At 40.3% G+C, this 25,435-nt stretch overlaps 3 protein-coding genes across 3 annotated transcripts; 1 reads left to right on the top strand and 2 right to left on the bottom strand.

Moving 5' to 3' along the window:
* Nucleotides 1-8,470: 8,470 nt before the first annotated feature.
* ldha (lactate dehydrogenase A4) lies at nucleotides 8,471-14,033 on the top strand. Its single transcript, XM_003440392.5, has 8 exons — nucleotides 8,471-8,625; nucleotides 10,627-10,752; nucleotides 10,989-11,106; nucleotides 11,218-11,391; nucleotides 11,489-11,662; nucleotides 11,752-11,869; nucleotides 12,550-12,673; nucleotides 12,788-14,033. Exons 2-8 carry the CDS (start codon nucleotides 10,627-10,629, stop codon nucleotides 12,950-12,952), a joined length of 999 nt encoding a protein of 332 aa, XP_003440440.1. The 5' UTR covers nucleotides 8,471-8,625; the 3' UTR covers nucleotides 12,953-14,033.
* Nucleotides 14,034-14,463: 430 nt separating this feature from the next.
* Nucleotides 14,464-20,991, bottom strand: tsg101a (tumor susceptibility 101a). Its single transcript, XM_003440397.5, has 10 exons — nucleotides 20,588-20,991; nucleotides 19,774-19,861; nucleotides 19,621-19,686; nucleotides 18,990-19,153; nucleotides 18,617-18,743; nucleotides 18,275-18,332; nucleotides 17,945-18,039; nucleotides 16,154-16,356; nucleotides 15,783-16,022; nucleotides 14,464-15,689 (listed from the first exon to the last, which is right to left on the bottom strand). Exons 1-10 carry the CDS (start codon nucleotides 20,627-20,629, stop codon nucleotides 15,600-15,602), a joined length of 1,173 nt encoding a protein of 390 aa, XP_003440445.1. The 5' UTR covers nucleotides 20,630-20,991; the 3' UTR covers nucleotides 14,464-15,599.
* Nucleotides 20,992-22,759: 1,768 nt separating this feature from the next.
* Nucleotides 22,760-24,938, bottom strand: zgc:123278 (tumor susceptibility gene 101 protein). Its single transcript, XM_005471005.4, has 6 exons — nucleotides 24,466-24,938; nucleotides 24,258-24,342; nucleotides 24,095-24,160; nucleotides 23,805-23,968; nucleotides 23,566-23,668; nucleotides 22,760-23,376 (listed from the first exon to the last, which is right to left on the bottom strand). Exons 1-6 carry the CDS (start codon nucleotides 24,505-24,507, stop codon nucleotides 23,258-23,260), a joined length of 579 nt encoding a protein of 192 aa, XP_005471062.1. The 5' UTR covers nucleotides 24,508-24,938; the 3' UTR covers nucleotides 22,760-23,257.
* Between the last annotated feature and the right edge of the window lie 497 nt (nucleotides 24,939-25,435).

Here is a 25,435-nt window from a genome sequence, read left to right as displayed (position 1 = left end):
GTAACATTTAGTATGTCTTAATAATAATAATAATAATAATAATATAATAATAATAATAATAATAACTTTATTTATAAAGCACCTTCAAGCAAAGTGCTGTACAACTGTTTGAAATTAAAAGGGTTTAAAAGTAATACATAGCACTACAGATAGGAGACACAGTACAAGTTAAGAACAGAGAAAAAAGAGAAATTAAGAACAAAATAAAAAGAAGAAAACATTTAAAACCTAAAAGCCATAGAGTTAAGACATGTAGGATATATTCTTCAAATATATGGCTTTGGATCACAGATTATACATATGATACAAGCAACTATAGCTTCAAAGTCACACTACTATAACTTGCCGCTTCTTTTGTCTTTGTGGGAGGAATGAGGCTGAGAGGCTGAGGGTGTGGAATGGAGGTGGGCTGCAGAAATGGATGGAGAGCGGGAAGAAGGCGACAGACGTGGGCGATGCAGGGGTGGCTCAGGCTGTCGGGAGCGGGCAACGGTGGCAGATGTATTACCAGCGACATCTCCATCCCTGCTGACGCTGGACTCTCACTGTCTCGCACACACACAAACACATGTGTCTAAGTTGATTGAGGCCAGCAGTTTGGCTCCACACCAGGCACAGAGGGTAATGACTGTCACCCTTTTTCTCCATCAGCCCCCTACCTTTATCATCACACACGCATAGTCACACGTGTGCATACAGATACACAGGGTATAGCTGCTGTTCTCTCTCCTACTTTCGCCTTTACTCTCCTGCTCTCTGAAATGTCATGCTGGCAGGGGGTTGTGTGGGGCTCCTCTGGAGAGCAATAAAAGCTGATTGGAGTTAAAACAGTTGGTCAGGCCTTCCCGCCCCAGCATCTGTTGGATTACAGTCAGCCAACCTGTCATCTGTGAAATGAAGGCTAGTATGGGAGGAGAGGGGAAAGGCCACAGGAGGGGACAGACAGACAGACAGAGCAAGAGATATAGAAGGATGCGTGAGACAGGATGACGGAGGGCTGCTTTAACAGATGCTGTGGTGTGAATGACTATGTGAAAAAGACTCACTTGGACCCGGTTTACTCAAGATAAGTAAGGAGAAACACAAGGAGATCTGAGGCAAGAAACAGTGATGGGTGGAGGGGTCAGATGGAGGGACGGACAGACAAACCTGACCTTTAGATGAATCACATCATCTCTCCGTCCTCATGTATCACTGCCTCTTAGCACTGGAGGGGACGAGCAATCCCTTTGACCCCCCACCCCCCTTCTCTTTATTCCTCCATCTCACCCCTCTCTCCGTCACCGGCTGCTGCACCCACCCATTGCCTCCACCTGCTACGTCCCCCCTGAGGGAATCATTTTCACTCTAACAACTTCAATTAACCTTAACCATTCATGCACGCAAGCGCACACACATACACACACAGCACCTAGACCGTGCCTGCACACATACATCTCCCTTCCAATATCAATCACAGGTGTTAAGGTCACCGGACTGGGAGACAGAAGCTTCACATAGCATCTCCAGTGACATATAAAAGAATGTGAGGCTACCTGCTGCAGTCTACCATGCATGTGCGCACGCTGTCTTTAAACAGTGGCACAGTCGTAAGTCCTACGAAATAATTAGAGATTGGAGAGCCACGGGAAATGTATTCAGTTTCAGGCTTGAAATATAAATTGAATGTCTTTTATTTTGTGCTCTCGGAATAACTTTCCGAGGTCACAAGCAGAACTGCCTCACAGTTACAGAAGACCAACATGGCAAACATTCAGACACAAAACTCCATAGCTAATCAATATCTGCTGCCCTGTGACTGAATAAAACAGAAAATTTTAAAAAATAAAACCTAATCAGAGGTCCGCTGGATCACTGTTTCTGAAGGAGGACTAATCTGCTGTATCCGCACACAGTTCGCCAAGTTCACTTAAAGCAAATCTGGAACTGAAAGATTGGTGGGCTTTCCAGCAGCACAGCAGTAAACAGATTCCAAGGGCTCTGGTTTGGCATTAAAAGGAAGATTGTGCTCACAAACGCATGAGTTTGTGCACATGCAGGTGTGTACATGCATGCACGTGAAAGCGTCTTTACGCATGCACAGAAAAACAGACTGGAAGGGGGGCAGGTTAAATCCATGCAGCTGTTGTTGAAATCAGACTTGGCTGGTGTGTGAACGCCTGCAGGGGGGAAACTCATATCTATGCTTCCACTCGTTTTCATCATCATTTAGCTGCTCTATAACAATGCCAGCCTGCTGTTTAAGCTGTGATGTCCAAAAACTAACAAGTGCCAACATTGCAAATGAAGTGTTTTAATGTGTAATGATGGGAGAAAGGATGTCTTCAATCATAATAGTATACTTGGAGAATAAATGATATACCATATTGATTCTAAGCCCCTGTTTACCCAGCTGGTTTGCTGCACTCATGCTTTCATTAATAACTTTGCAACTGCACAGATGAGAATACAGCTTGCCTAGTCATGGCTTCAATTAGCACCTGAGAAGAACCTTGAGACTAGGACTGATTTCACATCTGATCATAATAATATGCCCTATGAAGGGATTAAAACCGCAGGCAAAAAACAAAGCATGCTCAATTAAATATACTTGTAAAACACGTGTAAATGTATGCACAGACGCACAACCTTTAATCCTGCACTAAAACACATGCAATCACTCTACAAATGCCACATCCTTTCCCACACCCAGCAGAGATCTCCCTGGGCTTATCAGTGCGTAATTGCTGTTGATTGGTGTATTATTGCTCTGGTTAATCTGCCTGTGGGTGGCTAATAAAGGAACTCCATCAGGGATGTTATCAGTCTTAGGCAGAAGGTGTGCGTGAAGCAAATTTGGAAGCGAGGAGAAGAAAGGAGATGGAGCGCTGGGAGCTGGGAAGGAAGGAGAGATGTAAGGATGAGAACGATGCAACTTGATTGTGAGAAGAAAGGGAAAGAGGAGAGAGAATGTTCGAGTCCTGCCGAAAGAAAGCGAAGGCCAAATGAGCAAAGGAAAATTGTAAATTAGACTGTGTGCATCAGAGGTAAAATGAGGTAACACCAGTAAGCTGGATGTTGTTCTGCCAGAGTTCTGAGCATCAAGTGGCTCCCTGGAGAATCCTTTTATGATTGATGTGGCCTTATTTTCTCTGCCACAGTTCTATTTCTAAACACAGACTGGAGGAGGAAGAGGAGGCTGTAGTGAGGTGATTAGATTCCTCTCCATTACTGGAGCAGCCTGAGACAGATATCACCCACAACAGACACCCCCCGGTCCCAACGCCCTGTGCAATAACTGTATGTTGGCAAATGATGCTGTGGTGAGAAAGGGGAAGCTAACATGACAAACTGGTGTCTTTTATTCCACTGGGGGGCCCAGCAGTGACTCAATTTACACACACTCTGGAGCGCATTGAAAGTGACGGCGCATGATGGAGGCAAAGACAAGAAATTCAATAGCAAGGACAAGAAGAAGCTTCTTGGAGTCTGGGAAAGTTTGGAGTATATATATGGCTGCAGGCAAACTGAGGACATTAAGCGCCAGGAGATGAAGCATGATTTCTCACATATCTAATGAAACTTAATCTGTTTTCAGCAGTGTCATATACTGTCTTTGCCATACACTGGATCACCTCAACACATTGTAGTGACATGTTTATTATTTTTAAAGTCACAGGCAGTGAGACTGAGCTTGTTGAATGTCAACAGCTGGTGCTACAGTTTAAAGAGAATCAGCCTGGGGTTCTTGGGATAATTTGTTACATCTGATTTGATACAGCAGGGTATATTGTTGCACAGGAGTAGTTGATCTAAAATGTTTACCTAAAAACTGTGAAATACATCTCAGTCAACAAATTTTCTTCAGCTGTGCTGCACTAAGATAAAGTAGAAGAGAAGAGTGGGTCTAAAACCACTACTCGTTGTGGACTCCTACTGAGCCACTAGACTAGAACTCAATGTGATGAATAATTCATGGCCTAACAAGAGATTTCAATTTACCGCATAATTGCGAATGATTTAATTTCAGCGAGTTTGGTGCAGGATTTTGCTGGATGAAATAACTGTTTAGATGCTGCTCGCATTATAATCAAACCCAACTGGAAATGATTTCAATTTAGAGAGGAGGCTGGAGTTAGTTTTGCTGCTTTTATAACAGCACCTCCTGCTGGTGAGCAGCTTGCATTGCATTAGGATTGATAAATGGACACATAAAAGGTTATCAATGAAGAACATCAGTGAATGTGATAACTGTGGTAAAACCTGGGAGTAATGAATAAAGCAGCTTCCATCCACTCAGCCATTTTATTCCACTTATCCAATTCAGGGGCACGAGGGGGGGCTGGAGCACTTACCAGCTGTCATCGGGTAAGAGACAAGGGCGCACTCGTGACAGGATGCCAGTCTGTCGCAGGGCTAACACACAGAGACAAACAACCATTCATGCTCACACTCCCACCTACTGTCAATTTAGAATCACTAATTATTCTAACCCCATGCATGTCTTTGGACTGTAGAAGGGAGGCCTGGCACTCGAAGATGGCATACGCGGAGACAGGGAAAACATCAAACTCAACACAGAAAGGGCCCAGACTCAAATCAAGGACCTTCTTTCTGTAAACAGTGATAACCACCACACCACTGTTTACAATTATATGCATTAAAATCGAAGCGTAACTGCATTTTTTACTTGACTTAATCTTATTATTCATTTAGGCTTTTAACAATATCCTCATTTATTAGACATCAATTTAATTGAAAAAAAAAAAAAAGAAACACAAAACCTTATCACACAGTTCTCCCAGCCAAATCACATGCAATGGATTGTTTCATGAATGCACAATATACACAAAGCAGACACAACAGGAAGCAGATAACAATTCTATTAACTTTCTGACTATACTATTTCATCCCTATTAAGCTCCAACTAACTAACAGAACAAAGAATAAGACTGTGGTAAAGGTGAGGTTTAGGAAATGTTATGTGAATAGCAGCAGTGGCAGCATGTGGCTGCGGCAGCTGCAACAGAGGTTTTCAGGGGGCAGCAGCCATGACTGCACAAGCGTGAACTGTCTGCACTGTCTTAGACAGGCAATGTATTAACAGATGCAGTGGATTTGTCAACTGCACATCCATAATGTGAATCTTCTACTCCACCATATCCCAAAGGTGCTTTATTTGATCACCGACAACCCAGCCAGAATTCTGGCTCCCACAGACTGGCATTCTGCTCATGGGGCAAACAGATTATAGCCAATTAAACAATCAGTCAGTCAATCAATATCAGATACTCATGATCTCAGTTTGTTATGTGAATAAAGCGCACCCATCCACAGAATCTATTTCTTCCATTCCAACCTCTTCACCACCGTAGGCAAGACCAAAGGGCTGTCAAAGGACGTCAGGGACAAGATTGTAGACCTGCACAAGGCTGGAATGGGCTACAAGAATACCAGCAAGAAGCTTGGTGAGAAGGTGACAACTGTCAATGTGATTATTCTAAAATAGAAGAAATATAAAATGACTATCAATCGTCCTCGGTCTGGAGTTCCATGCAAGATTCTGCCTCATGGGAGGAGGATGATTATGAGAAAGATGGTGGATCAGCACAAAACCACACAAGTAGAGCTTGTTACTGATCTGAAGGCAGTTGGGAGCACAAACACCACTGGTAACACACTACACCGCAACAGATGGAAATCTTGCAGCGCCCACAACGTCTCCCTGCTCAAGAACCCACATGTACAGACCCATCATTAGTTTGCCAGTGAACATCTAAATGATTTAGAAACAGGTTGGGGGGAAAGTGCTGTGGACAGATGAAAGTAAAATCAAGCTTTTTGGCATTGACTTAACCCATCGTGTTTGGAAGAGAAATGCTGAGTATGACCCAAATAACACAATCCCCACAGACAAGCATGGAGGTTGAAACATTATGCTTTGGGGTTGATTTTCTGCTAAGAGTACAGGGCGACTTCACTGCACAAATTTAAAATCCTGGATTGGAACCTGCTTCTCCCAGCCAGAACACTGAAGAGAGGTTGTGAATGGGTCTTCCAGCATGACAGTGACCCAAAATGTAACTCCAAGGCAACAAAAGAGTGGTTAAAGAAGAAGCACATAAAGGTTATAAAGTGGCCTAGCTGGTATCCAGACCTCAGTTCTGTAGGAAATCAGTAGAGGGAGCTGAAGCTTCAAGTTGCCAAGCAGGCACTCTTCTCCAAGTACCAAGTCATGTTTTGCTTGAGGATGAAATACTTATTTTACTCAATGACAAGCAAATCAATCTATAACTGTTATGTAATGTGTTTTTTCCTGGATTTTGGTGTTCATGCCTTTGTAAATGAGCAAAGTTCCAAATAATTAAATAATTAATTAATAGTAATTGGTACTAAGGAAGCCAAAGTATGCAAAGAAAATAGATCCCACCACCACCAGACTGAACTGTTGAGACAAGGCAGGATGACTTCATCCTATAATTTTCTTTTTTGCCAGATTCTGAACCTACCATCAGAATGTCAAAATCAGATGATGCAATGTTTACCCAATGTTTTATTGTCCAATTTTAGTGAACTAATGCAAACTGTAGCCCCAGTTTCCTGTTCTTACACAGGAGTGGCAACTTGTGTGATTTGCTACTCCTATACTTCAAAGTTCAATGTGTTGTGCAACCTGAGATGTTCTTCTACATACCCTAGTTATAACTAATGGTTATTTGAATCAATGTTGCATTCTTATCAGACTGAAGCAGTCTGGTGAGTCTCGTCTGAACTTTGCCATGATAAGGCGTGTTCTCCCAGAGAACTGCACTTCACTGGATAGGTCCATTTTTTCAGGCCAACCTCTGTAAACAGCATGGAAAAACCCCAGTACAGTGGACGTTTCTGAAATACTCGCACCAGCCTGTTTAGCATCAAAACCCATGTCACATTTAACGTCACTTAAATCACCTTTCTTTTCTATTCTGACGCTCAGTTTGAACTTCAGCAGGTTGCTTTGGCCATGTCTACAGGAGTAAATGGAGTGAGTTCCTGCCATGTGAATCACAGCTGAACAGGTGTACCTAACAAAGTGGCCAGGGACTGAGTGAGTGCGTATTTTAGGTGTCATGACTGAAGAATACCTAAGTTATCTTTATGATCCTTTCAAGGGCAAGTTAACACAATCCACCATTCACATGTGCTCTGACAGAAAATCCTCTGGGATACTTGAATTCTCTTTTCCATATCCTCCAAGAACTTTGTCAAATGAATAGGTGACAATTTGAGTTTACAACTTCATCAAACACATTGCTTCCAGTGGGATATATATTAAACGGGCATGCTTGGAAAATTACACATTTGTTAAAGCATAATTTGTACATTCATTTAAGTGAACTTTTCAATTAGCAATGACTGATAACCTTATTAAAATGAGAAAAGGGTGCATAATCACTCCACTATTAAATGTTTGATTTTAAACTGCCCAGAAAAGCGATTTAACTAAAGTCAACCCGATTTGACCTTCTTTGTCCATTTATTTTCATGTGTTTTTTTCCACATGCCCAAAAAAGTCATCGAAAGCTGTGACCCAAGAGGACATCACGTTGGTGAAATAGTCCTAACTGAAAGCTTTTGTTTTGCAACAAAAAAATTCAAGTCAGGTGAGATGTAAAGAGCAGCCAACAGCAATAGATAGTCTGAGAGCACACTTTTTAGTGCCAGTGTAGGCCACTTGATGATTCAGAACACTTTATTTTCATAATGCGGGGAGAGGGTTGGGATGCTAGTTTCCGTGCCTTTTTGCAGCCGAATCATATCTGTGTAAGAAAACTTCCCCTGACATGTAGGACAAATGAGTTGTTTTATTGCAAACGGTGAGTAACTCCACTAGTTTTGAAATAACTCAAAGTGGACAGGAGGTGGCGCGAAATGCTGCTCCTCTGACTGTATGACGACACAGTCACTGTTTCCTTCCAGTCACAGCCACATGGGCGGCCTATGAAAGGCTATCCTCAAATCAAAATCGTAACATTTCATTTTAAATTAACAGCAACGTGATATTTATCTAGGTGACTTACACACTTTTAACACAAATTCCCTTATTATTGTCACGAAATATCCACTCACGTCCGGCAACCAAGCCGTGGTTATAACACTATGTTGCAAATGTTGCTACCCTCATTTAAAATCAGTATCTGTTACTGTGTCAATGTGGATGACAGAACTGCATTAGAACCAGCATTGAGGCTTTTTGAGGTAATTTAGGTCGGAACTATTTCTTCTATCTGCGGACTGTGACAGACTGCGCAGTGCGTCACTGTACTTTCACCTCACACTGTAACCTGTGCGTTAATCTATCACAGGCGAGAACGGAGTGCGTGTTTTCCATCGTTTTAAATGCAAGCTGCCTGAAAATATTAAAGGACACAGAGCATACCCAGACCTCAGTACCGCATCCTACCGTGGACGTGACATTCAACACGGGTTGGTGCCCGCACAACCATCCGACCTCATTAATATGTATGTACGTAACGTCCACGCAGGAGGCTGTCTTTAAATACGGGGAGACACCCCCCACACCGGCAGCACTTCAGTCGAAGAGCGTTAGTGTGGAGCTGACACATTCCAACTCCTGTTTTCACCCGTTTCGTTGAAACCTTCAAGGTAAGATGGGTCGCATTACTCTGGCTTTACACACCACATCATCTGCATCCAGCACTCTCTGAGGACTGTTTTGCTGCAATAACTCGTTTTTATTTAATGCTTTTAAAAGCTGAATGTATCAAACCGCGTGCTAGAGGACAGGCAGGGGCGTGACGATGTGCAATCAGTATTAATTGGGTTCAGCTGCAGATTAAATCAATTAAGATTTCTGGCAGTATTATTTCTTTATTTTCCTTAAAGCTTAAGTAAACAAGTCAAGCAGAGGTAACAGGTTGTCTTGGGCATACTGCAGATGCATAGTTACTTGTGGGCTATTACGGAGTATTTTATTCGCCCGGTTGTATGAAATGTAATAAAAACATGGAAATATTCTGACTCGTTGACGTTTAAAAACAAGCTTTTATGTTCTGTCTGTTTGAACCCATCTCCGTGATTGAGGCGCTCGGTTTTGGTGACGTAAAATGCGCAGTGGTTACGCATGCCTACTGCCTCCGGTGGCGACCATCTTCCAGCCGCTATAAATGACCCTGGCCCTTGAAATTTACTGCGCTTGGGCGTGCTTGCCTATCGTAGGGACGCGGTGTCTTTAATTGTCTTGCTGTTGGTGTTTTATGGCTTTGCCAGAAATGCCGTCCCCGCGTTGTCGGCCTTGACTGATTCATCACACCATTCTTGGCACAGAGTTGTGGATAAATATTTGACAGATGCAGACTGTGGGGAAACTATTAATGTCTGGTTATATGACAACTGCAGGGCAGTAAAGCTTTTCCAGGACAACTGTTGTTGACTAAAAATCAACAACAGTCTCTTCTTGAATTCAGATGTGGACAAGGGATGCTGAGCAGCAGCTGATACCTGACACCCCGTATAGCCTCTAGTGGCCTACTGCTAAATGAATTAATCAAATGAGCACAATGTTGGGAAACATGATAACACTAGAACTGTGTGTAATGTCCCCTTATACTCTTCCAGCTACTGAAAGTCATCCTCTTATTCAGGCAACTAAGGAAGCAGTTTGTCTGGTTTGTGGAGCACAGCAGTAAAGCACTGTCCCATATAGAACACTGGCAGTAAACTTAGATTATAACCGGACCAAATGCTGGTACATGTAGTACGGATAGGAGATTTGGGTTAAAACTACATTTTTATCCTATAGTTTTGAGCAAACTACATATGTAGATGATCACCTTGATGTCAGACTGACATTCTGGCACCAGCCATCTTGTTTGTTTCAAGTGAACTGATGGATGCCTGGGAGCTCAAGGACACTGGTCACTTGTACACTAGTGGATGCTCAGTCAAAAGTAAGCCGCACCCTAATGCAGAGGCTGCTTTATCCTCCATTTTCTCTAAACGGTGCAGCATTTAAGACTAGAAGGCAGAAATTAACACCATAAACTAGTTTGGGAAAGCTTTACCGAGGACTTAAATCATGGAAGATGTAAGGTCACATTCATACACTTTAAAGAGGTTTCAAGTGAGCTCTAGTAGGTGTCTCAGTGCATTAATCTGGCCCTGTACTTGGCCATACGTGCTCATCTTCACGTCTCAGTGGAAACCGTGCCTAGTCATGCCGGTGGTGGAGCCAGGAAACGGTGTGTGCGTGTGTGAGGTCATCTGGGGAGGTTCCCTGTTGCACGGTGGCAAGCTGCAGTGGTTGCCATGGATGCAAGGAGAGGCTCTTTAAAGCTCTCTCTCAACCTTAATGAAAGTGTTCAAATGAAAATGACATTTCAGTTCTGTAATGATGAAATAAAATAAAATCCAGGCTTGACTCATTGTGGGATGTGAAGTTAGTCATGGAAACTTTTGTGAGCCAACTAGTAACCACACATTCAAATTGCTTCATAGACTATGCGTCTCGCTTTCTCCATGCTCTCTCACTCCCCTCCCACAAAAAACCTTTTCCCTTCATTCTCATCTTCCCCTTTATACTTCTGCATGGCCTCCTTACCGTCTTGTCTCATATCCTTCACTTCCTTTTATCTTTACTTTTAATAGATGTCCACCAAGGAGAAGCTCATTGGCCATGTGATGAAGGAGGAGCCTGTTGGCAGCAGGTGCAAAGTGACTGTAGTGGGTGTTGGTATGGTGGGCATGGCCACTGCTGTCAGTATCCTGCTTAAGGTAAGAAGGGTGGGAGGGGGATAAACATGTTGAAATTAAGAAGATTGCTACTAGCCTTATTTGGGGAGTGAAAAAGGTTTACAAATAGGATTTCACTGGAACAGACGTAAAGGTTGTGATGGCTAGAGCAATAGATTTACCAGATCCAATAACATTTACCAGAAATGATGTTTGCTGTATTATGCATTATGTAAAGTTTGTTTGGTCATTAACATGACCTATAATATAATAATTAGGACTTGTGTGATGAGCTGGCCCTGGTTGACGTGATGGAGGACAAGTTGAAGGGTGAGGCGATGGACCTGCAGCACGGATCCCTCTTCCTTAAGACACACAAGATTGTAGCTGATAAAGGTGAGAATTGAAAAACTGTCATTTATTTTACTTATTGACTAACCTGGAGTGGCATACAATACAACTTTTTTTTTTTTTTTTTTTTCTTCCCTCTCCTCCATCTCTTGACAGACTACAGTGTGACAGCCAACTCTAAGGTGGTGGTAGTGACTGCAGGTGCCCGCCAGCAGGAGGGCGAAAGCCGTCTCAATCTGGTGCAGCGTAACGTTAACATCTTCAAGTTTATCATCCCCAATATCGTCAAGTACAGCCCCAACTGCATCCTGATGGTGGTCTCCAACCCAGGTTAGACAAGGAGTCTACATCATGTGGGGTTTACATGGTCCAATTCCTGTTCGAGGCAGATTAATGGCTGATAATTTCTTATTTGGCACCTTCCCAGTGGACATCCTGACCTATGTTGCCTGGAAACTGAGTGGCTTTCCTCGTCACCGTGTGATTGGCTCTGGCACTAACCTCGACTCTGCTCGTTTCCGCCACATCATGGGAGAGAAGCTCCACCTGCATCCTTCTAGCTGCCATGGTTGGATCATTGGAGAGCATGGAGACTCTAGTGGTACGCTAGCGACATTATTTGTGGAGACGTACTGTCATATACAGTTCAGAATTTCCTGTTTCAGTGGGGGTGTATTTTATTTCTCGTAGTGCCTGTGTGGAGTGGCGTGAACGTTGCTGGAGTTTCTCTTCAAGGCCTCAACCCAAAGATGGGGGCTGAGGGTGACCCAGAGAACTGGAAGGCAGTGCACAAGATGGTGGTTGATGGGTGAGTGTTGCAATTTATTTGCTGGAGTCTGTCAGCCTCTTCAAACATACAGATTTTTACAACATGTATACTATTCCCCATGAGATGCTGTGTTAGACTGAAGCTCTCTTTGACTCTTGTGTCTAACTGAAATCCCTGACAATGATTAACGCGATTCCATAAATATCAGTAATGACGCCGTATGACCCATTATCTGTATTGGTATGTCTGAAAGTTGTATGATGCAACTCTTTGCAGAAAGGTTAATATTGCACCATCATTTGTCCACCAATCAGTAGACTTGTATTGTAATAGCTGGGTCTTTAGAGTTCAGCCATGTGCAATACAGTGTTCTTTGTATCCCAGTTGAGGCTTATCATTTCACTTATCTTTACAAAGATGTGAGAAATGCACATGCGTTATGTTTCAACAGAAGAAATGGTATCTGTAAACGTGCACCTCTGTATGGCTAGTAGAACTCATTTGTCTTATCTTTTAAAAAGTAATCAATTTTGTATCCCTGTTTTCAAAACTCTTATGGGCAACTCGTCAAATTTAAGTTTTTCATGCAAATACCAGTGGCTGCAATCACTGTCTACTATAAACTTGTTTTTATAAAAAAAAAGCGCACAACATGACACATTTCCTCTTTCAGTCTGTTATATGCCATGCTCATTTTTTATTTCTTGTCCATGCTGCAGAGCCTATGAGGTTATCAAGCTGAAGGGCTATACTTCCTGGGCCATTGGTATGTCTGTTGCTGACCTAGTGGAAAGTATCATGAAGAATCTGCACAAAGTGCACCCTGTGTCTACACTTGTTCAGGTAGATGAGGATTTCAGTCTTTATTTTTACTTGCTTGAAAAAAAATGCTATACTTTCTGCAGATGTGGCAAGGTCTGCTTATAACATCACATTTCATTGCCTCTTACTATGTAGGGCATGCATGGAGTGAAGGACGAAGTCTTCCTGAGCATCCCTTGTATTCTGGGCAACAGTGGCTTGACAGATGTCATTCACATGACGCTGAAGCCTGAAGAGGAGAAGCAGCTGGTGAAGAGTGCTGAGACCCTGTGGGGTGTACAGAAGGAGCTCACCCTGTGAAGAGCACGCCTCTGAATTCTCCAGTTGTCCCTAACATGACACCAGACACCATTTGACTCCCTCCTAGTTTTTCTCTTGTGTCCCTCATTGTAATTGGTTGATGTCACCTGTGAATTTCTTAAAAGGCCAAGTGCTTGTAACTAAACCACTCAAAGCTGGGTTTTACTTTTGAGAGATTCACACACAGGTGTCATTTTCCTTTGCTTCCTTCAACCTGGCCTTGATTGTCCATGACTGAATTTTTGGAAACTCGCACTTGTAGCCTTAGAAGTCGGCCTGTGTTGGAGAGCAAGTATTTGTCATCCATTTGTCCTCTCTGAAATCATGCAGTCTTTGTGCATATATATATATATATATTCTGTGTACTGTATGTTACGAGTACTGTTGCTGCTTTTTCTGTACACTCCTAGGTCAGTCTGTATGCATTGTGTGGCCGTTAAAGTTATGTTTCTCAACTTGGTAATCTCTGTTTATATCTTGGAGTATAACGGAGACATTCCATTCTGTATGAGGAGGGCTTCCTATTCACCCACAGTAACACTGCTGCATATGTCACTGGTCCAAAATCTTGTGATACCAAAGTACCTTATATTATAGTAAAGCAGACTTCCATAAACTTGCTTGGTACTGAAGCCTTCTTAAACAAACCTAACCACAAGTGCACTGACAAAATAATTTAAAAGGAAAATTTTATGGCGCACAAAAAAAAAAAACTGGCTAAGTTTACATCTGATAAGAATAAATTGTGACTGCCATAATATAACTTGGATAACAGAGAGCCAGTGGAAAAGGGTTGGGTTATGAATCATGAGACTGCTACAGTCCAAAAAAAATGTTGCTTGTGTACCCGAAATGTTCTAACAAGGTTTTTTTTTGTTTTTTTTGTTTGTTTTTTGTAACTCCACCTGACTCTGGAAAAGAACATTAAAAACCTATTCCATTTATAAATGTAAGATCTATTTATGTATTAATGTTACAATATTACAGAGGATTTATCAATCATTTACTGGGAAAAATGTCATGGCAGCTGGATATTGAGCTGTTTGCTGTAACATCAAATAAATCTGCCAGGATGATACAAGTTTGTCCCGTGTTCTGTCCTGCATTGGCCATTAAACCGGGGGGGGGGGGTCAGTTTGTTTGCAGTAGCTGTTGCCCAATATGAGGCTGATCTGAGCTTTTCAGGCAAGACATCAAAATATTTAACTTTAAATTACTCACTTGTATTCATACTATTCTACCTGCTCACAAACTCTAGCATTTTAATACTTTACCACTGGTTTCATTGCTAGTCGGTTTTAAGAGCAGTTTTCTTACAGAAAGGGGTTCTACAAACCAGTGGGGGAAATTAGTTCATTATTTTGGCCTTTGGTGCTCTAGTCTGTACACCAATCTTCAAGTTGGTACACAACCCACTCTGAACCACCGCTACCTTTTGGTTGTGCAACAGAAAATTGCTGAATAATATCAATTATGCAAGCCACATTAATGACATGACCAAAAAGAGATGACCTATTAAATCAATTTATTTGTACTGATTTACATAAATCTTTACATAAAAGAGCAAGTTGCCTATGGCTGAACTAAGAAAAAACAAAAAATCTATAATACAATTCAAAGTGCATTTAGTAAAAGGCTAAATTCAAGAAAAAAAAAAAACTTTACATAAGTTAAAGTTTTGATTAGTACATTTGTTTATTTTTGTACCTCTTAACACCCAGTTTTATTCACAAATTTTTAACTTACGGTTACTTTAACCTTCTCAGCAGGACTGAGAATGAGAATGGACAGTATGGGAAAAAAGAAAAATCAAATACAATGCAGAAATTCCTTTACGGTCCAGTAATGTACGCCAAGCCTGCCATCTACGTTATTTAGAGACATTCTACAGAGTGGAACAAAAGATGTACATGACTGACTGGCTAATGCAGTCAGAGGGTATAACAAGCAGCCGACACACACTAAAAGAACCTCACACACATACACACAAGGAGACACAAAAATGGAAAATTATGCAGTAATAGTAGTGTGTGCAAGTAGGATAAGAGCTCAAATTAAAGCTGAATGTCTGACCCAAACAAATCGGTTCAGGTTAATGGATATAACTTCATGGCTACTGAAACATGAACAGAAATCCTGAGGATGAACCCTTCCCTTCCTGAAAAGTAGTCCTGTGTCTTTACAGACACATCTTTTCAATACAAAAGGGAGTGATCATTTGGGCTCTCTACAAAGCTCTTCACTTTTAGCCCCTACCATCTGTACTTACTAGCCAAATGATGTGTTATGGCAAAGAAATTGCCAACAGAACCTGTAAGCTTTAGTTTTAACCCAAATTTAATGTCATGACAGTGTTTTTTGCTTTTAATTTTTGGTCACAAAAATAACCCTCTCATGTTTAGGTCATGTCCTTAAACAATGACCTCAAAGGAGTGTTTGGTTAGTTTAAAGTCTAAACTGTCTAGCTACAACTATGGCTGCAATTTACCATTCAAATATGTAATTTTTCTTTGTTGGTGCTGTTCAAATTTCTATCAGAATAAATTTAATATAAGACTATAAAATAGAGCAGCTGTTTGATATACAAGATGATAGAAGAGAGTAAGAGAGCATGAAGATATGACTGTTTCTAGGTAGTAAGCGTGGGTCAGTAGAGGTCACTAAGCCCGGCAGTCTTGCGGGCTTTTTGCATAAGAGCACGAAGCTGGAACTGCTTCCTGGACAGAAGACGTACGTGCTATAACAGAAAAAAAAAAAGAGGGAGGTAGGTTAAAGTGTCTGTATACTTGTTTCTGTTTATATGTGCTAGCAGCTATCTAGATCTGGTTACCTTGAGAAAAACTTCCAGGTCTATGACACCCCTGCGGAGGGCTTCGCCCAGGTAGAAGATTGTGTCTTCAATCGCATTCTCTTCAGCGTACAGGTTCAGGATCTGTTTGTACAATGGAGCTGTGGGCACAATGACGTCATCGATGTCATTATTCTCCGACTGGTTTTCCATCTTCTCCAAGGCCTCGCTCAGCTCCTCGTCTTTTCTCTTCAGCAGATCGATGTTCCTGTCAACTTCAGTCTAGTGGAAACATTGTGATGATTGCACATATTTAGCAAATCTTCATCATGACTGCTGTAACAGTTAACTGTGGTGAATAGAGAACAAAACAAACAGAAAGATTTAACACTGAAAGTATAATAATCTCTCACCACTTCCTGGTCCAGTCTTGAGATCATCTCTTCCAGTTTCTGATGTCCTTTCTTCAGGTCCTCTTCTGTTCGCTTCAGGGCATCCAACTCTGCCTGAGCTCTGTCCATCTCCTCCTTCATCCTCCAGCGAAGCTTGTCGCTCACTGCAGAAATTAGAGATGCCCGGATGGTGTCCTCGCCAATGGTGCCATCTCTGTTTGGGCCTTAAGAGGAAGCTATTATAAATCATCTGAGACAGTGAATACAAACAGGAGAGCTAGATGGACAAAGAGATACTACTACAACTTAAACCGTAATCTCACCAAAATACAATTCTATTTGATTTTGTTAAGTCCCTTTTATGCGTACCACGTCCTATGTGAAAGGGCCTTCAGGCTTTACTGTAAATTGGCAAGCTAACCATCTTCAGATAACTGTAAAAAATGATTAATTTAAATCATAATTCTGTGGAGGATTTTCTTCCACAGAGAAACTGTGCCACCCTAAGTTGAGGATGTTTGGCTAAACCATAACAGACATTTTTTTCCAGGTTCTTGGTGGAGGCAAGAGGAAAATGCACAGAGTTCTGTCAAATATGATAACATGGACTCGTTGCCTTTACTGTATACACAGACCAACTCTACCAGCACACATAGTCACTCCCTAAAGCTCAGTATGAGCCAAGAAAATCTCTCCACTATCCATCCTTGCATTGCAGTTATTCAGTTCAAACAATTCACACTACATTCAAAATATCATCAACAGTATTTATAGGCACAGCAAGGCATCACCACAGGGAAATCTGACAACAAGGTTTATATACAAACAAAAGGGTCTAAAAGGGTGTTTTCCAGAATGATGGAAAATGAATGAAGTATTCACATTATTTTTCCAGTTAAGCCATTTGTTGGCCCCCAGTTTTAGTTTCAGTTTAACACCCATTGGCCAATCTATGATTTATGTTCTGGTTGTAGTACTATCCACAGTGACAACAATATTGTAGGTTGGTGGTGAAAACAGCATTAGAAGGAAAATGACATCTTAACAAATTCATACTTTCACTGAAAAACAAATTCCATGTAGACAACCTTTCTAAGCATTACAGCTGGTATTTTGGACTGTATTGTGAAACAATTTACATATTTATTTATTAGTGTTATATACTAGCTACATAAGACAGTTCAAAGACTGGGAAATTCCAGATTATTTAACAGTAAATATACTGGCAAATGTCTGTAGAGTCAAGACCACCTTGTGTACAGTCTGGAGTCAGCGTCACAAATGTCAGAGTTAATTCACCCACTAGGTGACCCCATTTCTTCTCCTTTACCGTTCCAATCCTAAATATAGACCTGTGTGCTTCTGAAGTTTAAGTTGTGGGGGGCATAAAGAAGCTTTCCCTTTCCGTTCAGGGCCATCCCACCCTTTGGCCTTTAATAGACCCCACTCTAGTTACACTAATGACCTTTCACTGGTGACTTGGTACGCTACTGAAGTTATTCAGAGGGTGAGAGAGTCGAAGTCAAAAGGTCAAGTGTCTCAGTCTGGATTAACTAAAGATTGCAAAGTTTTATCAAGGGTGAATAAAGTTTTGGCTAAGAATTAAAACTCTGTATTGTAAACGGTCTTGTGATGTTTACACAGAAAGCAGGTGAGCGTGTAAAGGTACAGATAATTAGTTTCTGAGTGAACATATTTTCCTTGGGTACATCTGTGCAATATGTAAAAAGTCAGAAACTGTGCTACATTAATATTTCAAAGATACCTGGAAGTAGAAAACATATGCACCCAGATGCTGGATGTAATACTTACCCACTGTGGAAACTGGAGTCTGGGTGGGGTAGTGTGCAGGTCCAGCAGTGGCTGGGTAAGAGTTACCCCCTGGGTACTGATAACTTGGGTAGCCTCTGAAAATAGTTACATGATTGTCAAGCTAATGCTTTACGTTTTCTATTCTGAAACATTTCAAGTGTGTATTTGCAAAATTCAGCTGTACATGTAACAGAGCCAGTGCTGCAGTGTCTTGACAGTAAAAGCCAGTGAATACTCCACCATCACACATGTTGGATTTGTTGTGTCACATATATTGTGTATAAGTGTTAGCTGTGGGCAGTAACTAAAAGGGCTTGGGAGAAATCTTACCCAGAGTTAGGATTTGGGCCATACGGTGATACTGCAGGCATGCCAGGCATGTAGGAAGCTGCAGCAGAGAGAGAGAGAGAGACAAAAAACGATCTCAGGACACAAAGGTCAAAGGTTTCATTTTTTGGGGGGACTGCTCACAGGCAGGCACATAGAAAAGGCAGAGATAAAGTATCAGCTTCAATATTGTGTTGCCATAGTATGTGAGCTCCATCTGGTGGCCAAGGAAGTAAATGCACCATAAAAAAACAAACAAACAAACAAAAAAACAAAAAAAACAATTTCTAACACTTTTGAAAAAAATCCACAGACCACTGTGTTCAAGAAATGTATGTCACTCACAATTTGGGGGTCCAGCTGCTTGAAAGGCTTGGTAAGGGGCTTGTGTGGTTGGACGAGAAAACACAGGGGGCTCCTCCCCGAACACCACAATCATCACCTGAATCAGACCATACAGGTCTGATTGAGGCTATAAAACAGTGAGACAAATTTTATTAACCAAATCGCCAGGCACGTCAAGAATGCAAATGATATCTCGAGCCACAAAGGCACTTTTTTTGCCCTATAATCCAGCATACCGAAATGCTGCCTTTTTCTCCATCTAGTACATTTTTTGAGCTACATTTTAGTGTGCAGAAACTCTAGTTCTCACACTACATGCTTTTATTAACATAAAACATATTTTTAAACATGGATTAAAAGAAATACTACTTACATGTTTCCATTCGTGTAGATATGGCAGGTAAATCTTTCCATTAGCATCTATGTGCTTGCCAGTTTTGATCATCATAGCACTGGTAGGTTTCACAAAACATATAGGTGGGTTGTAGGGATACGTGTCCAAGAGCCACAAACACACTGGGATGTTGTACACATTACCTGCAGAAATCAAATACACAGTGTTATAATATAGCTATTGTCCAAAACCTTAATGTCCTCACTCCTCCCTTAATATTTAACAAACTCCATATTCTGTTATCAAGAACATATCAAGTGAAACACATTTTATGTATCTTTGTACATCAAACACACATTTAAAAAAATTCCCAAAGTCTGATTTTCAAGCAAGATAAAAAAAACCCCAACAACAACAGCTTTCTGTCCACATCCACAAGGTGAGAAAGTTTAGGTTTAGCATTTGCCCTGAGATAATGGTGTAAAAAGAAAAAAAAAAGTGAGTGAGTCAGAGTGACCACATCGGATAGAAAAAAAGTAGTCTAGTAGACATTATAAATAGTGGTAAAAAAAAATTGCACTTAATTCTGCTTGAAATTTTAAAAACATATATCGAAATGTATCAATTTATAGAAAAACTTCTTTTTATAGAGCAAAGAAACATTCATTACCTCTGTAGCTCACAGGAACAGTTCCTGTCAAGCTCATCAGATCTCTTGTGGAGCCATCATTAAATACTGAAATACAAGCAGATGCATACCATTACACAACATACAAGTGAAACCAAGCAGCTAAAAACAGGAGATAAATATTACTTAATTTACCATAAGCATCCATGAGTGGCTTCAAATCCTTGTACTGGGAGATCACATTGGTTATTTCACGAACAGTGAGATCTCTGTATTTGTATTGCTGGACAACAAGTAGAGGAGACAAAATTAATATTTTTACTTAACAGACATTGTGGTACACCACAGATAAAATTTCCAAGGGTTGGCCTTGTTGAACCATTATTTAATTCTAAATACTGTAAACAGAACTTGAACCACCTTACAGACTAAACTTACTGCCTCTATAGCTTTGCTTATAGATTAGAATAATCCAATTAAAAAGCCTTGTGAACGTAAATCAGTACAATACAATATGGATACAATTATCCATATCAAACCTATTTTTATCATAGAAGTGTTTAAGACCAGTATCAATAGAGTCCCTTGGTCTGGCAAACTGATTGAAATTCATTAGCTTTTTCCCACCGATGCATCACAAACCTGGTAATAAACAATTCTCTAAAGGATTCTGAACACGACTGGCAATATAAATACAGATCTATGGTAACCTACAAAACTGTGGTCTCATTTTTTTTTTTACCAAAGTGGCAATTTTAACTTCAAGTAATAATATATGCAACTGTGTGTTGTATGGTTACACAGTTATGCCTCAATCTAATTTTGTACAATATATTGTATCAAAATAATATTTAAGACACTTTATTATCTTAAATCTGACGAAAATTGACAGTCTGCTAAACAAAACCGTACCAGGAAATGTTAAACTGGCTTCTAACGTTAGCCAGTGTCAAACAGGACGCTATGAGCTAATATGCTATCGTTTTTCAACAGTCAAGCTCAAACTTACCTTTAGCATTTTCTTCAGGTTACTTTCGTTGACTACTGCCATGTTCCCTGGGTGTTTATTTTGACTTTTCTTATTAATAAGTTAAGCGTCTTAACAGCTGACTTTTATGACAGCTAAAGTGACAAGCTAAAGCTGGCTAGCGAAGCTCCGGTAAATGCAAGGCTAACGTTAGCCCTAGCTCGGGCGGACTCAAATAAGAGCGTGATTCAACTACTACAAGAAATATTCCAGTTTGGTAAATGGGAAATGTATGTGTGTTCCACGCGAATACTCAAAAAACAGCTCATAAATCGACAAAACAGCTAACGAGTAGTTGTAAAAAAAGAGCTTGAAAAGAAAAATCCGATGGTCAACAAAAGGAATTTCCGGCAGTTCTCTTTAGTGCTTCCGGTCTCTGTGTGACGTGATGTGATTAACACGTCAATGGAAGATAGCCCGTGATATAAATCTACAAATGTAAACATTTAATTAATTAATAATTACATCTTAGTCAATGTTTACTGTTTTTACTTCTGTGAGATGCACACAAACAGAATGTACTGGCGAATCCCCACGAGGAAGCACTTGACTACCGTGGGAAGGAAGAACTCCCTTTTCACAAAAAGTGACCTAAGGCATGACAGGTTCAGGGAGGGGCACTCATCTGCCACAACAGGACTCGCGGTGAGGCAATAGAGAAGAAACAAAAGGAGAGCATAGCAGACAAGGACAAAACAAATATTATGGAAGAGAATAGACAAAATTTATTCACATGTTGCAGTGGCATCCAAATACATTAGGAGTGAAGGAAGCCTGATCTACCCCTAATTATAAGCGTTATCAAGTTTGAAATCTAATTTAAAACTAGAGAGCATCTGTCTCATGAATCCAAAGGAGCTGTTTCCACAAGAGAGAGAGCTGCAGGCTCTTCCTGCCATTCAACTATTGGAAACTCTAGAAATCATGAGTAAGTCTTCACTCCAAGAGTTTAGTGCTCCACTGGGATAATATTGGGATAATGTGATACTATGAGACCTTTAAGGGCTCATATTAAATATTAAAGATCTCATATTAAAGTAAAAGTGAGACTTTCAAACCTAAGAACACTGCCAGGCATGGTGTTGGCAGCATCACATTTTAGGGCTGTTTTGCTGCCAGTGGTATTTCCAAATTCTTCTACTTTTACCTCAAATTATGATAATGATTGAAACTTAAACACAATTCCATGTTCCAACAGGGCAATGATCCAAAACATACATCAAAACTGGTTTTGAAATTAGTAAAGCAGACTAACATTATGCTTCTGGAAAGGCCTTCCCAAAGTCCCAAGCTCAGGGATTATGTTTAAAAGTCTGGCTATGCCAGCAAGCCAACCAGTTTAAATGAATTGGTCAAATATTCAGCCACAATTATGGCAGAAGCTTACTGATTCTACCAAAAGAGTCTAGTCAAAGTACAATTTCAGGAGAGCATGGAGTAATCACGGTCCTCTTAACATCGATGGATCCTCTGTGGAGGTCCTCAAGAGCACCAAATTCCTTGGTGTCCACCTGACGGAGAACCTCTCCTGATCCCTCAACACCAGCTCCATAACTAAGAAGGCCCAACAGCGTCTCTACTTCCTGCGGAAGCTGAGAAAAGCCCATGTTCCTCCATCCATTCTCACCATGTTCTACAGAGGGACTATCGAGAGCATCCTGAGCAGCTGCATCACTGTCTGGTATGGAAACTGCACCATATCAGATTGCAATAGATCACAACCACTACCACTCTGTACTGTACCACTGTACGTGGTTGAAATGATAATAAAAGCCACTTGAGTTGACTTGACTTGAACTTAGGACATTTAAACAAATATTAGTAGAAATGTATGCATATACGTGAGCCTGTATGTATACTTTTGACCCTGTATGGATTAGAGAAAGTTCAAAATAAATTCAAATGTGTTTATGTGTGTTTAAGCTTAAAAAAAACCTTCTGACCACAACTTTATGTGGCATCCCAAAATCATACTTATAGTCATCAATCACATATTTAGCCATCATTTCTATTCTTTAGCAGAACAAGGAAGACATAGGCTATATAAATTCAGTCATTTATAGTTGCTATATTAAATATTATGGGAAAAAAATCAAATGTTTTGTTAGTGAACCACAATTCCATTGAGAGTTATTTCAACAATAATAAGCAATGCAGGTTTAACATGGCTATTTATTTACAATAACAGAATAAATCAGTCAGTTTTTACAAAAGATTATATTTCGAAGTCAATCAGTGTCTTCAGGATATGTGAAAGTTAGCTTACACTAATGAAAAAAGCTTTTAACTATAGTCTATTTTGACAGAGGTAGTTTTTTTTTCTATTTTATATCAGTTTATAAAATAGGACAGGCTTCTATAAAATGACAGAGAACCACACCCATCTAAAGTCCAAACAGCCCAGAAAATATTGATGCAGTTGAGCAACATCTTTATGAGGCACTTGTAAAGCAATGAAGGCAGTTGCCACCACACAAAATCAAATGAAAGAGTGCTAATTTGTGATGAAAATCATTTGAAATATAAAAATACAGCATGCTTTTTCATGTCTGAAGACTTCACTATTTAACACACAGTCAATGGATACCATATCCACAATATGAGGAAAAAAATGGCCCTTTCTCTCACAAACTTGCCAAATTGCATAAAATACTAACAATTAGTTTCATTTTCTTGCTGAAAAGGTTGTCCATCTTCTCTCGTTAAAGACAGATATAAACTTCCATCTGTGTCTGTAAATACTTCTGCTTGTCTGTGGAACTGTAGCCAACCTGAACAAATAGAATAAATATCGTTAATCAAATAATGAACATGTCTGACATTCTGACAAGTGAAAGGTATTTTCAAACTCAATCAGGTGGAGCCTCGACTATTGGCTCCATCTTATCAGTATCAGCTAGGCCACAGATGTTGTTTTTGACAGCATAGAGGCTTCTTTCGTGCTTGTGTGAGCTACTTACAAGAGGCTTGCTCAGGCTCTGGATAAGGCTTCATACATACTGGAGGGAATTCTCCAAATACGGCAACCATCACCTGGAGAAGGCTGATTAGGTCACACTCACCCTAATAATAGAAAGAAAGGGTCACTTTCATGTGCTCTGGCTGTAGAGTTATGCAACCACATTGTGCCAGTGCCAGTAAAATCAACCCCTAACCCACATGCAGCTTTGTCAAAAACAAATATTGCTTCAATTCTCACATTCTTCCACTCTCGCAGGTAAGGCAGCATGACTTCACCATTGCTGGAGATATACTTTCCGCTGAGGATCATCATCTGTTGTGTGGGTCTGATATAGCAGATGGGAGCAGTTTGGGGATAGGTTTCCTCAATCCACAGGCAAATGGGAATGTTATATGTCGTATCTTTTATAATGGCAAAGAGAAAGATATTAAAATCAGAGAGATTTTTAACCTTTCCTGACATTCATATTTTTTATTTGAAATTATTCTGTTATAAAAGATAAGAAAATGGAAAGTTAATGTTATTACTGTTAATTGTTGCAGGAATGGTTCCAGTTAAACTCATCAAGTTCTTTGTAGTTCCATCATTGTAAACTGTACAAAAAACAGCAAAGGCAGTGTTCATTACAATACAACGTTCATTTTTCCACCGAGTTTACAAAGTTCAGCAGCATTGGACTGTGAACCTTACCATATTTATCCATTACGGGCACAAGGTTTCTGAAGTAAGTTAATGTCACTTTTATTTCATGAGCCACATACTTCCGAAGATATATCTTTAAATCATAAAACAACAAAAATTAAAAGGAGAATAGAATTAAAAAACAAAAAACAAACACTGGAGAAATCTGTACATGAAACACAGCCGCTGATCCAGCGATAAATGAAACATTCCTTACCTTAGGAAGCATTTTCTTTATCGTATCTTCACTGTATGGCATGATTGAAGTTTCTCTGAAAAGGCAATTCCACCTTGTATTTTTTTTTTCAATCAGTAACACTCTGTATGACTGTGTCAGACCTGTGAATGTCTGCCTGTCATGGCTTTTCGAGAACCTCTTATCTTTTATGACCCTTGAAAGCCAGGAAGAGAGAGTATGCAAATCTTCCGTGCTGAAAACCAATAACTACTCTACATGGCTTAAAGAAGAGGCATAAAAACATGAAGTGACTTGCGTCATGGGTCACTGACGATCTGCTAGCATGTCTTGCTTTTCGCTTCCTGATTTAGTGATGACACTAACTTATCACTGTCAAATAAATCATTTCATTCATACCATATGGCTGACTCTATGGCACTAACATAAATAACAGTCAACTCCAGTAGTGACAGAATAGAAACTACTACTATTGTTGACTTTCCTTGAGTTCAGTTGTAAAGCAAGGCAAATAACTAACAAGTGTGAATCCCACATCAATCAAACTTGCCTGCTCCCTTATTCACGGCGTGGTCACCGCCCAGTTTTCATTAATGAATGTAGGGACCTATCGCTTGTTATCACTATAGCTTTAATGTGTAATATCTAGTTTCTAAAACCCTTTGGGAGGGTCAGATGTTAGAAGAAATTAAAATATTACATTTATGTTCAGTTGTGCAATATTAAATTTGTTGTGACTCCAGTGTTATATGGTAGAATCATGTGTAAACACAGGGTTTATGATTGCCCTTTGAACCCCTTATCAGAGCTGTATTTTCTCACATTATATAGGTTGTTGCTGTTGTACATTGGGACTCTTCCTTATAAGCAGTTAAATATAAAACATTTGTCAAGAATATCTATATATGTCATCAGCTTTTATGATAAGACAAAAGCAATAGTTACTTTTGTTTTTTTTTAAACCAATAGCCGTCACAGTCCTTCAACTTCA

The sequence above is a fragment of the Oreochromis niloticus genome, linkage group LG7 (genome assembly GCF_001858045.2).
Source record: "Oreochromis niloticus isolate F11D_XX linkage group LG7, O_niloticus_UMD_NMBU, whole genome shotgun sequence".
NCBI classification, from domain to species: Eukaryota; Metazoa; Chordata; class Actinopteri; order Cichliformes; family Cichlidae; genus Oreochromis; species Oreochromis niloticus.
This window is presented reverse-complemented; position numbering and strand designations above follow the sequence as displayed.

Coding starts and splice junctions, on each gene's coding strand:
- ldha (XM_003440392.5), top strand. CDS start 10,627: ATGTCCACCAAGGAGAAGCTCATTGGCCATGTGATGAAGGAGGAGCCT. Junction 11,107..11,217: donor CAAGATTGTAGCTGATAAAG/GTGAGAATTGAA, acceptor ATCTCTTGACAG/ACTACAGTGTGACAGCCAAC. Junction 12,674..12,787: donor CTGTGTCTACACTTGTTCAG/GTAGATGAGGAT, acceptor CTTACTATGTAG/GGCATGCATGGAGTGAAGGA.
- tsg101a (XM_003440397.5), bottom strand. CDS start 20,629: ATGGCAGTAGTCAACGAAAGTAACCTGAAGAAAATGCTAAAG. Junction 18,040..18,274: donor GGCCCAAATCCTAACTCTGG/GTAAGATTTCTC, acceptor AACTATTTTCAG/AGGCTACCCAAGTTATCAGT. Junction 16,023..16,153: donor CAAGACTGGACCAGGAAGTG/GTGAGAGATTAT, acceptor TGTTTCCACTAG/ACTGAAGTTGACAGGAACAT.
- zgc:123278 (XM_005471005.4), bottom strand. CDS start 24,507: ATGCCATACAGTGAAGATACGATAAAGAAAATGCTTCCTAAG. Junction 24,343..24,465: donor TAAAGAAAATGCTTCCTAAG/GTAAGGAATGTT, acceptor TATGATTTAAAG/ATATATCTTCGGAAGTATGT. Junction 23,377..23,565: donor AGAGCCTGAGCAAGCCTCTT/GTAAGTAGCTCA, acceptor CTATTTGTTCAG/GTTGGCTACAGTTCCACAGA.